Below are 17,034 nucleotides of genomic sequence, written 5' to 3'. Positions count from 1 at the left end.
CTCACCTCCTCTACGTGTAGCTCACCTCCTCCTCTACGTGTAGCTCATCTCCTCTACGTGTAGCTCACCTCCTCCTCTACGTGTAGCTCACCTCCTCCTCTACGTGTAGCTCACCTCCTCTACGTGTAGCTCACCTCCTCTACGTGTAGCTCACCTCCTCCTCTACGTGTAGCTCACCTCCTCCTCTACGTGTAGCTCACCTCCTCCTCTACGTGTAGCTCACCTCCTCTACTTGTAGCTCACCTCCTCCTCTACGTGTAGCTCACCTCCTCTACTTGTAGCTCACCTCCTCCTCCTCTACGTGTAGCTCACCTCCTCTACTTGTAGCTCATCTCCTCTACTTGTAGCTCACCTCCTCTACTTGTAGCTCACCAAATACGTGTAGCTCACCTCCTCTACGTGTAGCTCACCTCCTCCTCTACGTGTAGCTCACCTCCTCCTCTACGTGTAGCTCACCTCCTCTACTTGTAGCTCTCCTCCTCTATGTGTAGCTCACCTCCTCTACTTGTAGCTCACCAAATACGTGTAGCTGATCTCCTCCTCTACGTGTAGCTCACCTCCTCCTCTACGTGTAGCTCACCTCCTCCTCTACGTGTAGCTCACCTCCTCCTCTACGTGTAGCTCACCTCCTCCTCTACGTGTAGCTCACCTCCTCCTCTACGTGTAGCTCACCTACTCTACTTGTAGCTCACCACCTCCTCTACTTGTAGCTCACCTCCTCCTCTACGTGTAGCTCACCTCCTCTACTTGTAGCTCACCTCCTCTACGTGTAGCTCACCTCCTCCTCTACGTGTAGCTCACCTCCTCTACTTGTAGCTCACCTCCTCTACGTGTAGCTCACCTCCTCCTCTACGTGTAGCTCACCTCCTCTACTTGTAGCTCACCTCCTCTACGTGTAGCTCACCTCCTCCTCTACGTGTAGCTCACCTCCTCTACTTGTAGCTCACCTCCTCTACTTGTAGCTCACCAAATACGTGTAGCTCACCAAATACGTGTAGCTCACCTCCTCCTCTACGTGTAGCTCACCTCCTCCTCTACTTGTAGCTCACCTCCTCCTCTACGTGTAGCTCACCTCCTCTACTTGTAGCTCACCTCCTCTACTTGTAGCTCACCTCCTCCTCTACGTGTAGCTCACCTCCTCTACGTGTAGCTCACCTCCTCCTCTACGTGTAGCTCATCTCCTCTACGTGTAGCTCACCTCCTCCTCTACGTGTAGCTCACCTCCTCCTCTACTTGTAGCTCACCTCCTCTACGTGTAGCTCACCTCCTCCTCTACGTGTAGCTCACCTCCTCTACGTGTAGCTCACCTCCTCTACGTGTAGCTCACCTCCTCCTCTACGTGTAGCTCACCTCCTCCTCTACGTGTAGCTCACCTCCTCTACTTGTAGCTCACCTCCTCCTCTACGTGTAGCTCACCTCCTCTACTTGTAGCTCACCTCCTCTACGTGTAGCTCACCTCCTCCTCTACGTGTAGCTCACCTCCTCTACGTGTAGCTCACCTCCTCCTCTACGTGTAGCTCATCTCCTCTACGTGTAGCTCACCTCCTCCTCTACTTGTAGCTCACCTCCTCTACGTGTAGCTCACCTCCTCCTCTACGTGTAGCTCACCTCCTCTACGTGTAGCTCACCTCCTCTACGTGTAGCTCACCTCCTCCTCTACGTGTAGCTCACCTCCTCCTCTACGTGTAGCTCACCTCCTCCTCTACGTGTAGCTCACCTCCTCCTCTACGTGTAGCTCACCTCCTCCTCTACGTGTAGCTCACCTCCTCCTCTATGTGTAGCTCACCTCCTCCTCTACGTGTAGCTCACCTCCTCTACTTGTAGCTCACCTCCTCTACGTGTAGCTCACCTCCTCTACTTGTAGCTCACCTCCTCTACGTGTAGCTCACCTCCTCTACTTGTAGCTCACCTCCTCTACGTGTAGCTCACCTCCTCCTCTACGTGTAGCTCATCTCCTCTACGTGTAGCTCACCTCCTCCTCTACGTGTAGCTCACCTCCTCCTCTACTTGTAGCTCACCTCCTCTATGTGTAGCTCACCTCCTCCTCTACGTGTAGCTCACCTCCTCTACGTGTAGCTCACCTCCTCCTCTACGTGTAGCTCACCTCCTCCTCTACGTGTAGCTCACCTCCTCCTCTACGTGTAGCTCACCTCCTCCTCTACGTGTAGCTCACCTCCTCCTCTACGTGTAGCTCACCTCCTCCTCTACGTGTAGCTCACCTCCTCCTCTATGTGTAGCTCACCTCCTCCTCTACGTGTAGCTCACCTCCTCTACTTGTAGCTCACCTCCTCTACGTGTAGCTCACCTCCTCTACTTGTAGCTCACCTCCTCTACGTGTAGCTCACCTCCTCTACTTGTAGCTCACCTCCTCTACGTGTAGCTCACCTCCTCCTCTACTTGTAGCTCACCTCCTCTACGTGTAGCTCACCTCCTCCTCTACGTGTAGCTCACCTCCTCTACGTGTAGCTCACCTCCTCCTCTACGTGTAGCTCACCTCCTCCTCTACGTGTAGCTCACCTCCTCCTCTACGTGTAGCTCACCTCCTCCTCTACGTGTAGCTCACCTCCTCTACTTGTAGCTCACCACCTCCTCTACTTGTAGCTCACCTCCTCCTCTACGTGTAGCTCACCTCCTCTACTTGTAGCTCACCTCCTCTACGTGTAGCTCACCTCCTCCTCTACGTGTAGCTCACCTCCTCTACGTGTAGCTCACCTCCTCCTCTACGTGTAGCTCACCTCCTCTACTTGTAGCTCACCTCCTCTACGTGTAGCTCACCTCCTCCTCTACGTGTAGCTCACCTCCTCCTCTACGTGTAGCTCACCTCCTCTACTTGTAGCTCACCTCCTCTACTTGTAGCTCACCAAATACGTGTAGCTCACCAAATACGTGTAGCTCACCTCCTCCTCTACGTGTAGCTCACCTCCTCCTCTACTTGTAGCTCACCTCCTCCTCTACGTGTAGCTCACCTCCTCTACGTGTAGCTCACCTCCTCCTCTATGTGTAGCTCACCTCCTCCTCTACGTGTAGCTCACCTCCTCCTCTACGTGTAGCTCACCTCCTCCTCTACGTGTAGCTCACCTCCTCTACTTGTAGCTCACCACCTCCTCTACTTGTAGCTCACCTCCTCCTCTACGTGTAGCTCACCTCCTCTACTTGTAGCTCACCTCCTCTATGTGTAGCTCACCTCCTCTACTTGTAGCTCTCCTCCTCTACTTGTAGCTCACCTCCTCTACTTGTAGCTCACCAAATACGTGTAGCTCACCTCCTCCTCTACGTGTAGCTCACCTCTTCCTCTACGTGTAGCTCACCTCCTCCTCTACGTGTAGCTCACCTCCTCCTCTACGTGTAGCTCACCTCCTCCTCTACGTGTAGCTCACCTCCTCCTCTACGTGTAGCTCACCTCCTCCTCTACGTGTAGCTCACCTCCTCTACTTGTAGCTCACCACCTCCTCTACTTGTAGCTCACCACCTCCTCTACTTGTAGCTCACCTCCTCCTCTACTTGTAGCTCACCTCCTCCTCTACGTGTAGCTCACCTCCTCCTCTACGTGTAGCTCACCTCCTCCTCTACTTGTAGCTCACCTCCTCCTCTACGTGTAGCTCACCTCCTCCTCTACGTGTAGCTCACCTCCTCTACTTGTAGCTCACCTCCTCTACTTGTAGCTCACCACCTCCTCTACTTGTAGCTCACCTCCTCCTCTACTTGTAGCTCACCTCCTCCTCTACGTGTAGCTCACCTCCTCCTCTACTTGTAGCTCACCTCCTCTACTTGTGCTCACCTCCTCTACTTGTAGCTCACCACCTCCTCTACTTGTAGCTCACCTCCTCCTCTACTTGTAGCTCACCTCCTCCTCTACGTGTAGCTCACCTCCTCCTCTACGTGTAGCTCACCTCCTCTACTTGTAGCTCACCTCCTCTACTTGTAGCTCACCACCTCCTCTACTTGTAGCTCACCTCCTCCTCTACTTGTAGCTCACCTCCTCCTCTACGTGTAGCTCACCTCCTCCTCTACGTGTAGCTCACCTCCTCTACTTGTAGCTCACCTCCTCTACTTGTAGCTCACCACCTCCTCTACGTGTAGCTCACCTCCTCTACTTGTAGCTCACCTCCTCTACGTGTAGCTCACCTCCTCTACTTGTAGCTCACCTCCTCCTCTACGTGTAGCTCACCTCCTCTACGTGTAGCTCACCTCCTCCTCTACGTGTAGCTCACCTCCTCCTCTACGTGTAGCTCACCTCCTCCTCTATGTGTAGCTCACCTCCTCCTCTATGTGTAGCTCACCTCCTCTACTTGTAGCTCACCTCCTCTATGTGTAGCTCACCTCCTCTACTTGTAGCTCACCTCCTCTACTTGTAGCTCACCTCCTCTATGTGTAGCTCACCTCCTCTATGTGTAGCTCACCTCCTCTACTTGTAGCTCACCTCCTCTACTTGTAGCTCACCTCCTCTATGTGTAGCTCACCTCCTCTACTTGTAGCTCACCTCCTCTACTTGTAGCTCACCTCCTCTATGTGTAGCTCACCTCCTCTACTTGTAGCTCTCCTCCTCTACTTGTAGCTCACCTCCTCTACTTGTAGCTCACCAAATACGTGTAGCTGATCTCCTCCTCTACGTGTAGCTCACCTCCTCCTCTACGTGTAGCTCACCTCTTCCTCTACGTGTAGCTCACCTCCTCCTCTACGTGTAGCTCACCTCCTCCTCTACGTGTAGCTCACCTCCTCCTCTACGTGTAGCTCACCTCTTCCTCTACGTGTAGCTCACCTCCTCCTCTACGTGTAGCTCACCTCCTCCTCTACGTGTAGCTCACCTCCTCTACTTGTAGCTCACCTCCTCTACTTGTAGCTCACCACCTCCTCTACTTGTAGCTCACCTCCTCCTCTACGTGTAGCTCACCTCCTCCTCTACGTGTAGCTCACCTCCTCCTCTACGTGTAGCTCACCTCCTCCTCTACGTGTAGCTCACCTCTTCCTCTACGTGTAGCTCACCTCCTCCTCTACGTGTAGCTCACCTCCTCCTCTACGTGTAGCTCACCTCCTCTACTTGTAGCTCACCTCCTCTACTTGTAGCTCACCTCCTCCTCTACGTGTAGCTCACCTCCTCCTCTACGTGTAGCTCACCTCCTCCTCTACGTGTAGCTCACCTCCTCCTCTACGTGTAGCTCACCTCCTCCTCTATGTGTAGCTCACCTCCTCCTCTACGTGTAGCTCACCTCCTCTACTTGTAGCTCACCTCCTCTACGTGTAGCTCACCTCCTCTACTTGTAGCTCACCTCCTCTACTTGTAGCTCACCTCCTCTACTTGTAGCTCACCAAATACGTGTAGCTGATCTCCTCCTCTACGTGTAGCTCACCTCCTCCTCTACGTGTAGCTCACCTCCTCCTCTACGTGTAGCTCACCTCCTCCTCTACGTGTAGCTCACCTCCTCCTCTACGTGTAGCTCACCTCCTCCTCTACGTGTAGCTCACCTCCTCTACTTGTAGCTCACCACCTCCTCTACTTGTAGCTCACCTCCTCCTCTACGTGTAGCTCACCTCCTCTACGTGTAGCTCAACTCCTCCTCTACGTGTAGCTCACCTCTTCCTCTACGTGTAGCTCACCTCTTCCTCTACGTGTAGCTCACCTCCTCCTCTACGTGTAGCTCACCTCCTCCTCTACGTGTAGCTCACCTCCTCTACTTGTAGCTCACCTCCTCTACTTGTAGCTCACCACCTCCTCTACTTGTAGCTCACCTCCTCCTCTACGTGTAGCTCACCTCCTCCTCTACGTGTAGCTCACCTCCTCCTCTACGTGTAGCTCACCTCCTCTACTTGTAGCTCACCTCCTCTACTTGTAGCTCACCTCCTCTACTTGTAGCTCACCAAATACGTGTAGCTCACCTCCTCTACTTGTAGCTCATCTCCTCTACTTGTAGCTCACCAAATACGTGTAGCTCACCTCCTCTACTTGTAGCTCACCAAATACGTGTAGCTCACCTCCTCTACTTGTAGCTCATCTCCTCTACTTGTAGCTCACCTCCTCTACTTGTAGCTCACCAAATACGTGTAGCTCACCTCCTCTACGTGTAGCTCACCTCCTCCTCTACGTGTAGCTCACCTCCTCCTCTACGTGTAGCTCACCTCCTCCTCTACGTGTAGCTCACCTCCTCCTCTACGTGTAGCTCACCTCCTCCTCTATGTGTAGCTCACCTCCTCCTCTACGTGTAGCTCACCTCCTCTACTTGTAGCTCACCTCCTCTACGTGTAGCTCACCTCCTCTACTTGTAGCTCACCTCCTCTACTTGTAGCTCACCTCCTCTACTTGTAGCTCACCAAATACGTGTAGCTGATCTCCTCCTCTACGTGTAGCTCACCTCCTCCTCTACGTGTAGCTCACCTCCTCCTCTACGTGTAGCTCACCTCCTCCTCTACGTGTAGCTCACCTCCTCCTCTACGTGTAGCTCACCTCCTCTACTTGTAGCTCACCACCTCCTCTACTTGTAGCTCACCTCCTCCTCTACGTGTAGCTCACCTCCTCTACTTGTAGCTCACCTCCTCTACGTGTAGCTCACCTCCTCCTCTACGTGTAGCTCACCTCCTCTACTTGTAGCTCACCTCCTCTACGTGTAGCTCACCTCCTCCTCTACGTGTAGCTCACCTCCTCTACTTGTAGCTCACCTCCTCCTCTACGTGTAGCTCACCTCCTCCTCTACGTGTAGCTCACCTCCTCCTCTACGTGTAGCTCACCTCCTCTACTTGTAGCTCACCTCCTCTACTTGTAGCTCACCAAATACGTGTAGCTCACCAAATACGTGTAGCTCACCTCCTCCTCTACGTGTAGCTCACCTCCTCTACGTGTAGCTCACCTCCTCTACGTGTAGCTCACCTCCTCCTCTACGTGTAGCTCACCTCCTCCTCTACGTGTAGCTCACCTCCTCTACTTGTAGCTCACCTCCTCCTCTACGTGTAGCTCACCTCCTCTACGTGTAGCTCACCTCCTCTACGTGTAGCTCACCTCCTCTACGTGTAGCTCACCTCCTCTACGTGTAGCTCACCTCCTCCTCTACGTGTAGCTCACCTCCTCCTCTACGTGTAGCTCACCTCCTCCTCTACGTGTAGCTCACCTCCTCTACGTGTAGCTCACCTCCTCCTCTACGTGTAGCTCACCTCCTCTACTTGTAGCTCACCTCCTCTACTTGTAGCTCACCAAATACGTGTAGCTCACCAAATACGTGTAGCTCACCTCCTCCTCTACTTGTAGCTCACCTCCTCCTCTACGTGTAGCTCACCTCCTCTACTTGTAGCTTACCTCCTCTACGTGTAGCTCACCTCCTCCTCTACGTGTAGCTCACCTCCTCTACGTGTAGCTCACCTCCTCCTCTACGTGTAGCTCATCTCCTCTACGTGTAGCTCACCTCCTCCTCTACGTGTAGCTCACCTCCTCCTCTACGTGTAGCTCACCTCCTCTACGTGTAGCTCACCTCCTCTACGTGTAGCTCACCTCCTCCTCTACGTGTAGCTCACCTCCTCCTCTACGTGTAGCTCACCTCCTCCTCTACGTGTAGCTCACCTCCTCTACTTGTAGCTCACCTCCTCCTCTACGTGTAGCTCACCTCCTCTACTTGTAGCTCACCTCCTCCTCCTCTACGTGTAGCTCACCTCCTCTACTTGTAGCTCATCTCCTCTACTTGTAGCTCACCTCCTCTACTTGTAGCTCACCAAATACGTGTAGCTCACCTCCTCTACGTGTAGCTCACCTCCTCCTCTACGTGTAGCTCACCTCCTCCTCTACGTGTAGCTCACCTCCTCTACTTGTAGCTCTCCTCCTCTATGTGTAGCTCACCTCCTCTACTTGTAGCTCACCAAATACGTGTAGCTGATCTCCTCCTCTACGTGTAGCTCACCTCCTCCTCTACGTGTAGCTCACCTCCTCCTCTACGTGTAGCTCACCTCCTCCTCTACGTGTAGCTCACCTCCTCCTCTACGTGTAGCTCACCTCCTCCTCTACGTGTAGCTCACCTACTCTACTTGTAGCTCACCACCTCCTCTACTTGTAGCTCACCTCCTCCTCTACGTGTAGCTCACCTCCTCTACTTGTAGCTCACCTCCTCTACGTGTAGCTCACCTCCTCCTCTACGTGTAGCTCACCTCCTCTACTTGTAGCTCACCTCCTCTACGTGTAGCTCACCTCCTCCTCTACGTGTAGCTCACCTCCTCTACTTGTAGCTCACCTCCTCTACGTGTAGCTCACCTCCTCCTCTACGTGTAGCTCACCTCCTCTACTTGTAGCTCACCTCCTCTACTTGTAGCTCACCAAATACGTGTAGCTCACCAAATACGTGTAGCTCACCTCCTCCTCTACGTGTAGCTCACCTCCTCCTCTACTTGTAGCTCACCTCCTCCTCTACGTGTAGCTCACCTCCTCTACTTGTAGCTCACCTCCTCTACTTGTAGCTCACCTCCTCCTCTACGTGTAGCTCACCTCCTCTACGTGTAGCTCACCTCCTCCTCTACGTGTAGCTCATCTCCTCTACGTGTAGCTCACCTCCTCCTCTACGTGTAGCTCACCTCCTCCTCTACTTGTAGCTCACCTCCTCTACGTGTAGCTCACCTCCTCCTCTACGTGTAGCTCACCTCCTCTACGTGTAGCTCACCTCCTCTACGTGTAGCTCACCTCCTCCTCTACGTGTAGCTCACCTCCTCCTCTACGTGTAGCTCACCTCCTCTACTTGTAGCTCACCTCCTCCTCTACGTGTAGCTCACCTCCTCTACTTGTAGCTCACCTCCTCTACGTGTAGCTCACCTCCTCCTCTACGTGTAGCTCACCTCCTCTACGTGTAGCTCACCTCCTCCTCTACGTGTAGCTCATCTCCTCTACGTGTAGCTCACCTCCTCCTCTACTTGTAGCTCACCTCCTCTACGTGTAGCTCACCTCCTCCTCTACGTGTAGCTCACCTCCTCTACGTGTAGCTCACCTCCTCTACGTGTAGCTCACCTCCTCCTCTACGTGTAGCTCACCTCCTCCTCTACGTGTAGCTCACCTCCTCCTCTACGTGTAGCTCACCTCCTCCTCTACGTGTAGCTCACCTCCTCCTCTACGTGTAGCTCACCTCCTCCTCTATGTGTAGCTCACCTCCTCCTCTACGTGTAGCTCACCTCCTCTACTTGTAGCTCACCTCCTCTACGTGTAGCTCACCTCCTCTACTTGTAGCTCACCTCCTCTACGTGTAGCTCACCTCCTCTACTTGTAGCTCACCTCCTCTACGTGTAGCTCACCTCCTCCTCTACGTGTAGCTCATCTCCTCTACGTGTAGCTCACCTCCTCCTCTACGTGTAGCTCACCTCCTCCTCTACTTGTAGCTCACCTCCTCTATGTGTAGCTCACCTCCTCCTCTACGTGTAGCTCACCTCCTCTATGTGTAGCTCACCTCCTCCTCTACGTGTAGCTCACCTCCTCCTCTACGTGTAGCTCACCTCCTCCTCTACGTGTAGCTCACCTCCTCCTCTACGTGTAGCTCACCTCCTCCTCTACGTGTAGCTCACCTCCTCCTCTACGTGTAGCTCACCTCCTCCTCTATGTGTAGCTCACCTCCTCCTCTACGTGTAGCTCACCTCCTCTACTTGTAGCTCACCTCCTCTACGTGTAGCTCACCTCCTCTACTTGTAGCTCACCTCCTCTACGTGTAGCTCACCTCCTCTACTTGTAGCTCACCTCCTCTACGTGTAGCTCACCTCCTCCTCTACTTGTAGCTCACCTCCTCTACGTGTAGCTCACCTCCTCCTCTACGTGTAGCTCACCTCCTCTACGTGTAGCTCACCTCCTCCTCTACGTGTAGCTCACCTCCTCCTCTACGTGTAGCTCACCTCCTCCTCTACGTGTAGCTCACCTCCTCCTCTACGTGTAGCTCACCTCCTCTACTTGTAGCTCACCACCTCCTCTACTTGTAGCTCACCTCCTCCTCTACGTGTAGCTCACCTCCTCTACTTGTAGCTCACCTCCTCTACGTGTAGCTCACCTCCTCCTCTACGTGTAGCTCACCTCCTCTACGTGTAGCTCACCTCCTCCTCTACGTGTAGCTCACCTCCTCTACTTGTAGCTCACCTCCTCTACGTGTAGCTCACCTCCTCCTCTACGTGTAGCTCACCTCCTCCTCTACGTGTAGCTCACCTCCTCTACTTGTAGCTCACCTCCTCTACTTGTAGCTCACCAAATACGTGTAGCTCACCAAATACGTGTAGCTCACCTCCTCCTCTACGTGTAGCTCACCTCCTCCTCTACTTGTAGCTCACCTCCTCCTCTACGTGTAGCTCACCTCCTCTACGTGTAGCTCACCTCCTCCTCTATGTGTAGCTCACCTCCTCCTCTACGTGTAGCTCACCTCCTCCTCTACGTGTAGCTCACCTCCTCCTCTACGTGTAGCTCACCTCCTCTACTTGTAGCTCACCACCTCCTCTACTTGTAGCTCACCTCCTCCTCTACGTGTAGCTCACCTCCTCTACTTGTAGCTCACCTCCTCTACGTGTAGCTCACCTCCTCCTCTACTTGTAGCTCACCTCCTCTACGTGTAGCTCACCTCCTCCTCTACGTGTAGCTCACCTCCTCTACTTGTAGCTCACCTCCTCTACGTGTAGCTCACCTCCTCCTCTACGTGTAGCTCACCTCCTCCTCTACGTGTAGCTCACCTCCTCTACTTGTAGCTCACCTCCTCTACTTGTAGCTCACCAAATACGTGTAGCTCACCAAATACGTGTAGCTCACCTCCTCCTCTACGTGTAGCTCACCTCCTCCTCTACTTGTAGCTCACCTCCTCCTCTACGTGTAGCTCACCTCCTCTACTTGTAGCTCACCTCCTCTACTTGTAGCTCACCTCCTCCTCTACGTGTAGCTCACCTCCTCTACGTGTAGCTCACCTCCTCCTCTACGTGTAGCTCATCTCCTCTACGTGTAGCTCACCTCCTCCTCTACGTGTAGCTCACCTCCTCCTCTACTTGTAGCTCACCTCCTCTACGTGTAGCTCACCTCCTCCTCTACGTGTAGCTCACCTCCTCTACGTGTAGCTCACCTCCTCTACGTGTAGCTAACCTCCTCCTCTACGTGTAGCTCACCTCCTCCTCTACGTGTAGCTCACCTCCTCTACTTGTAGCTCACCTCCTCCTCTACGTGTAGCTCACCTCCTCTACTTGTAGCTCACCTCCTCTACGTGTAGCTCACCTCCTCCTCTACGTGTAGCTCACCTCCTCCTCTACGTGTAGCTCATCTCCTCTACGTGTAGCTCACCTCCTCCTTTACGTGTAGTTCACCTCCTCCTTTCCTTGTAGCTCACCTCCTCCTCTACTTGTAGCTCACCTCCTCTACGTGTAGCTCACCTCCTCCTCTACGTGTAGCTCACCTCCTCTACGTGTAGCTCACCTCCTCCTCTACGTGTAGCTCACCTCCTCCTCTACGTGTAGCTCACCTCCTCCTCTACGTGTAGCTCACCTCCTCCTCTACGTGTAGCTCACCTCCTCCTCTACGTGTAGCTCACCTCCTCCTCTATGTGTAGCTCACCTCCTCCTCTACGTGTAGCTCACCTCCTCTACTTGTAGCTCACCTCCTCTACGTGTAGCTCACCTCCTCTACTTGTAGCTCACCTCCTCTACGTGTAGCTCACCTCCTCTACTTGTAGCTCACCTCCTCTACATGTAGCTCACCTCCTCCTCTACGTGTAGCTCATCTCCTCTACGTGTAGCTCACCTCCTCCTCTACGTGTAGCTCACCTCCTCCTCTACTTGTAGCTCACCTCCTCTATGTGTAGCTCACCTCCTCCTCTACGTGTAGCTCACCTCCTCTACGTGTAGCTCACCTCCTCCTCTACGTGTAGCTCACCTCCTCCTCTACGTGTAGCTCACCTCCTCCTCTACGTGTAGCTCACCTCCTCCTCTACGTGTAGCTCACCTCCTCCTCTACGTGTAGCTCACCTCCTCCTCTACGTGTAGCTCACCTCCTCCTCTATGTGTAGCTCACCTCCTCCTCTACGTGTAGCTCACCTCCTCTACTTGTAGCTCACCTCCTCTACGTGTAGCTCACCTCCTCTACTTGTAGCTCACCTCCTCTACGTGTAGCTCACCTCCTCTACTTGTAGCTCACCTCCTCTACGTGTAGCTCACCTCCTCCTCTACTTGTAGCTCACCTCCTCTACGTGTAGCTCACCTCCTCCTCTACGTGTAGCTCACCTCCTCTACGTGTAGCTCACCTCCTCCTCTATGTGTAGCTCACCTCCTCCTCTACGTGTAGCTCACCTCCTCCTCTACGTGTAGCTCACCTCCTCCTCTACGTGTAGCTCACCTCCTCCTCTACGTGTAGCTCACCTCCTCCTCTACGTGTAGCTCACCTCCTCCTCTACGTGTAGCTCACCTCCTCTACTTGTAGCTCACCTCCTCCTCTACGTGTAGCTCACCTCCTCTACTTGTAGCTCACCTCCTCTACTTGTAGCTCACCAAATACGTGTAGCTCACCTTCTCTATGTGTAGCTCAACTCTTCTACTTGTAGCTCGCCCCCTCTACGTGTAGCAGCTCGCCCCCTCTACGTGTAGCAGCTCGCCCCCTCTACGTGTAGCAGCTCGCCCCCTCTACGTGTAGCAGCTCGCCCCCTCTACGTGTAGCAGCTCGCCCAGCTCGCCCCCTCTTTGTGTTTCAGCTTGCCCCGTCTACGTGTAGCAGCTCGCCCAGCTCGCCCCCTCTACGTGTAGCAGCTCGCCCCCTCTACGTGTAGCAGCTCGCCCCCTCTACGTGTAGCAGCTCGCCCCCTCTACGTGTAGCAGCTTGCCCCGTCTACGTGTAGCAGCTTGCCCCCTCTACGTGTAGCAGCTTGCCCCGTCTACGTGTAGCAGCTCGCCCCCTCTACGTGTAGCAGCTCGCCCCCTCTACGTGTAGCAGCTCGCCCCCTCCTGGAAGACATTATTTATAGAAAGAGATCAATCTCTCAACATCTAATACGTAATTTAGTGTTGGCTCTGACCTCTGCACTATATCCACAGGGAAAAGTATCTTGCTCTCTTTGAAGAACTTGGCGTTCAAGATCCCCATGGATTTATTGGCAAGAAGTGCAGCTCCTGGGACAATTGGGAGCAGACGGAAAAGAGCAGAAAGATTCTGAGAAAAACATGTGAGGACTGGATGAGGCGCTGGACCCATCGTTTGATAGTAAGTAACAAGCATGACCTCATAGAGCAGCAGTGGCCAACCCGTGGCTGCCTCCCACCTTGCAGCGTTGCCGGGAGCTATGATGGGAGCGCGACGCGGGGAGCAGGAGCGAGACGCCTGGGCAGGAGCATGACACCGGGAGTGGGCTCACTCTGGCGGCTGCCTGTCATACAAGTGAGGGCAGCTATCAATGACCAGAGAAGGGGGAGATAGAGGGGGAGCGGAGTGATGGGGAGCAGGCTGAGAGGCACAGAGGGAAGGGAGAGAAGGCTGAGAGACACAGAGAGAAGGCTGAGAGGCACAGAGAGAAGGCTGAGAGGCACAGAGGGAAGGGAGAGAGGCACAGAGAGAAGGGAGAGAGGGCTGAGAGGCACAGAGAGAAGGGAGAGAAGGCTGAGAGGCACAGAGAGAAGGGAGAGAAGGCTGAGAGGCACAGAGAGAAGTGAGAGAAGGCTGAGAGGCACAGAGAGAAGGCTGAGAGGCACAGAGAGAAGGGAGAGAAAGCTATGAGGCACAGATAGCAGGGGAGAAGGCTGAGAGACACAGAGAGAAGGGAGAAAAGGCTGAAAGACACGGAGAAAAGGTGGAGAGGCACAGAGAGAAGGGAGAGAAGGCTAAGAGGCACAGAGAGAAGAGGGAGCAGGCTGAGAGGCACAGAGAGAAGAGAGAGAAGGCTGAGAGGCACAGAGAGAAGGCAGAGAAGGCAGAGGGGCACAGAGAGAAGGGAGAAAAGGCTGAAGAGCACAGAGAAAAGGAAGAGAAGGCGGAGGAGCACAGAGAAAAGGAAGAGAAGGCGGAGAGGCACAGAGAAAAGGGAGAGAAGGCTGAGAGTCACAGAGAGACGGGGGAGTAGGCTGAGAGGCACAGAGAGAAGAGAGAGAAGGCTGAGAGGCACAGAGAGAAGGGAGAGAAGGCTGAGAGGCACGGAGAGAAGTGAGAGAAGGCTGAGAGGCACAGAGAGAAGGCTGAGAGGCACAGAGAGAAGGCTGAGAGGCACAGAGAGAAGGGAGAGAAAGCTATGAGGCACAGATAGCAGGAGAGAAGGCTGAGAGACACAGAGAGAAGGGAGAAAAGGCTGAAAGACACGGAGAAAAGGTGGAGAGGCACAGAGAGAAGGGAGAAAAGGTGGAGAGGCACAGAGAGAAGGGAGAGAAGGCTAAGAGGCACATAGAGAAGAGAGAGAAGGCTGAGAGGCACAGAGAGAAGAGAGAGAAGGCTGAGAGGCACAGAGAGAAGGGAGAGAAGGCTGAGAGGCACAAAGAGAAGGGAGAGAAGGCTGAGAGGCACAGAGAGAAGGGAGAAAAGGCTTAAAGACACAGAGAAAAGGGAGAGCAGGCTGAGAGGCACAGAGAGAAGGATAAGAGGCACAGAGAGAAGGGAGAAAAGGCTGAGAGGCACAGAGAGAAGGGAGAGAAGGTTGAGAGGCACAGAGAGAAGGGAGAGAAGTCTGAGAGGCACAGAGAGAAGTCTGAGAGGCACAGAGAGAAGGGAGAAAAGGCTGAAAGACACGGAGAAAAGGGAGAGCAGGCTGAGAGGCACAGAGAGAAGGGAGAGAAGGCTGAGAGGCACAGAGAGAAGGGAGAGAAGGCTGAGAGGCACAGAGAGAAGGGAGAAAAGGCTGAAAGACACGGAGAAAAGGGAGAGCAGGCTGAGAGGCACAGAGAGAAGAGAGAGAAGGCTGAGAGGCACAGAGAGAAGGGAGAGAAGGCTGAGAGGCACAGAGAGAAGGGAGAGAAGTCAGAGGCACAGAGAGAAGGGAGAAAAGGCTGAAAGACACGGAGAAAGGGAGAGCAGGCTGAGAGGCACAGAGAGAATAGAGAGAAGGCTGAGAGGCACAGAGAGAAGGGAGAGAAGGCTGAGAGGCACAGAGAGAAGAGAGAAGGCTGAGAGGCACAGAGAGAAGGGAGAAAAGGCTGAAAGACACGGAGAAAAGGGAGAGAAGGCTGAGAGGCACAGAGAGAAGGGAGAGAAGGCTAAGAGGCACAGAGAGAAGAGGGAGCCGGCTGAGAGGCACAGAGAGAAGGCGGAGAGGCACAGAGAGAAGGGAGAGAAGGGAGAAAAGGCTGAAAGGCACAGAGAGAAGGTGGAGAGGCACAGAGAGAAGGCTGAGAGGCACAGAGAGAAGGGAGAAAAGGCTGAAAGACACGGAGAAAAGGGAGAGAAGGCGGAAAGGCACAGAGAGAAGGGAGATCAGGCTAAGAGGCACAGAGAGAAGAGAGAAGGCTGAGAGGCACAGAGAGAAGAGAGAGAAGGCTGAGAGGCACAGAGAGAATGGAGAGAAGGCTGAGAGGCACAGAGAGAATGGAGAGAAGGCTGAGAGGCACAGAGAGAAGGGAGGAAAGGCTGAAAGACATGGAGAAAAGGGAGAGAAGGCGGAGAGGCACAGAGAGAAGGGAGAGCAGGCTAAGAGGCACAGAGAGAAGAGGGAGCAGGCTGAGAGGCACAGAGAGAAGAGAGAGAAGGCTGAGAGAGACAGAGAATGGAGAGAAGGCGGAGAGGCACAGAAAGTAGGATAAGAGGCACAGAGAGAAGGGAGAAAAGGGAGAAAAGGCTGAAAGGCACAGAGAAAAGGGAGAGAAGGTGGAGAGGCACAGAGAGAAGGCTGAGAGGCACAGAGAGAAGGGAGAAAAGGCTGAAAGGCACAGAGAAAAGGGAGAGAAGGCAGAGAGGCACAGAGAGAAGGGAGAGAAGGCTAAGATGCACAGAGAGAAGGGGGAGCAGGCTGAGAGGCACAGAGAGAAGGCTAAGAGGCACGGAGAGAAGGCTGAGAGGCACAGAGAGAAGGGAGAAAAGGCTGAAAGGCACCGAGAGAAGGGAGAAAATGCTAAGAGTCACAGAGAGAAAGGAGAGAAGGCTGAAAGACACGGAGAGAATGCTGAAAGACACAGAGAGAAGGGAGAGAAGGCTAAGAGGCAAAGAGAGAAGGGGGATCAGGCTGAGAGGCACAGAGAGAAGAGAGAGAAGGCTGAGAGGCACAGAGAAAGGGAGAGAAGGCTGAGAGGCACAGAGAGAAGAGGGATCAGGCTGAGAGGCACAGAGAGAAGGGAGAGAAGGCTGAAAGGCACAGAGACAAGGGAGAGAAGGCTGAGAGGCACAGAGAGAAGGGAGAGAAGGCGGAGAGGCACAGAGAGAAGGGGGAGCAGGCTAAGAGGCACAGAGAGAAGGGGGAGCAGGCTGAGAGGCACAGAGAGAAGGGAGAGAAGGCTGAGAGGCACAAAGAGAAGGAAGAGAAGGCTGAGAGCGACAGAGAGAAGGAAGAGCAGGCTAAGAGACACAGAGTGAAGGGGGAGCAGGCTGAAAGACACAGGTGGGATGCTGAGAGACACAGAGTGAAGGGGGAGCAGGCTGAAAGACACAGGTGGGATGCTGAGAGACACAGAGTGAAGGGGGAGCAGGCTGAAAGACACAGGTGGGATGCTGAGAGACACAGAGTGAAGGGGGAGCAGGCTGAAAGACACAGGTGGGATGCTGAGAGGCACAGAGTGAAGGGGGAGCAGGCTGAAAGACACAGGTGGGATGCTGAGAGACACAGAGGGGGCAGGCTGAAAGACACAGGTGGGATGCTGAGAGGCACAGAGTGAAGGGGGGGCAGGCTGAAAGACACAGGTGGGATGCTGAGAGGCACAGAGTGAAGGGGGAGCAGGCTGAAAGACACAGGTGGGATGCTGAGAGGCACAGAGTGAAGGGGGGGGCAGGCTGAAAGACACAGGTGGGATGCTGAGAGGCACAGAGTGAAGGGGGCAGGCTGAAAGACACAGGTTCGATGCTGAGAGGCACAGAGTGAAGGGGGCAGGCTGGCTTATTTCATTGTATTTTATGTAAATCTGGATTGTTGGTGTCTCTCAACCCCCAGTGTAACTAAACATGGGGGTGTGACT

At 54.0% G+C, this 17,034-nt stretch overlaps 1 protein-coding gene across 2 annotated transcripts in view; it reads left to right on the top strand.

Annotated features, from left to right (window-relative positions):
- The window catches only part of LOC134928736 (uncharacterized), a 372,583-nt gene that overhangs the window by 201,072 nt on the left and 154,477 nt on the right, over positions 1-17,034 (top strand). For both annotated transcript variants that reach the window (XM_063924751.1, XM_063924752.1), the window contains exon 7: positions 12,991-13,156. In XM_063924751.1, the coding sequence (XP_063780821.1) occupies positions 12,991-13,156 (166 nt within the window). The remainder of the gene's footprint in view (positions 1-12,990; positions 13,157-17,034) is intronic.

The sequence above is a fragment of the Pseudophryne corroboree genome, chromosome 5, assembly GCF_028390025.1.
Source record: "Pseudophryne corroboree isolate aPseCor3 chromosome 5, aPseCor3.hap2, whole genome shotgun sequence".
NCBI lineage: Eukaryota > Metazoa > Chordata > Amphibia > Anura > Myobatrachidae > Pseudophryne > Pseudophryne corroboree.
This window is presented reverse-complemented; position numbering and strand designations above follow the sequence as displayed.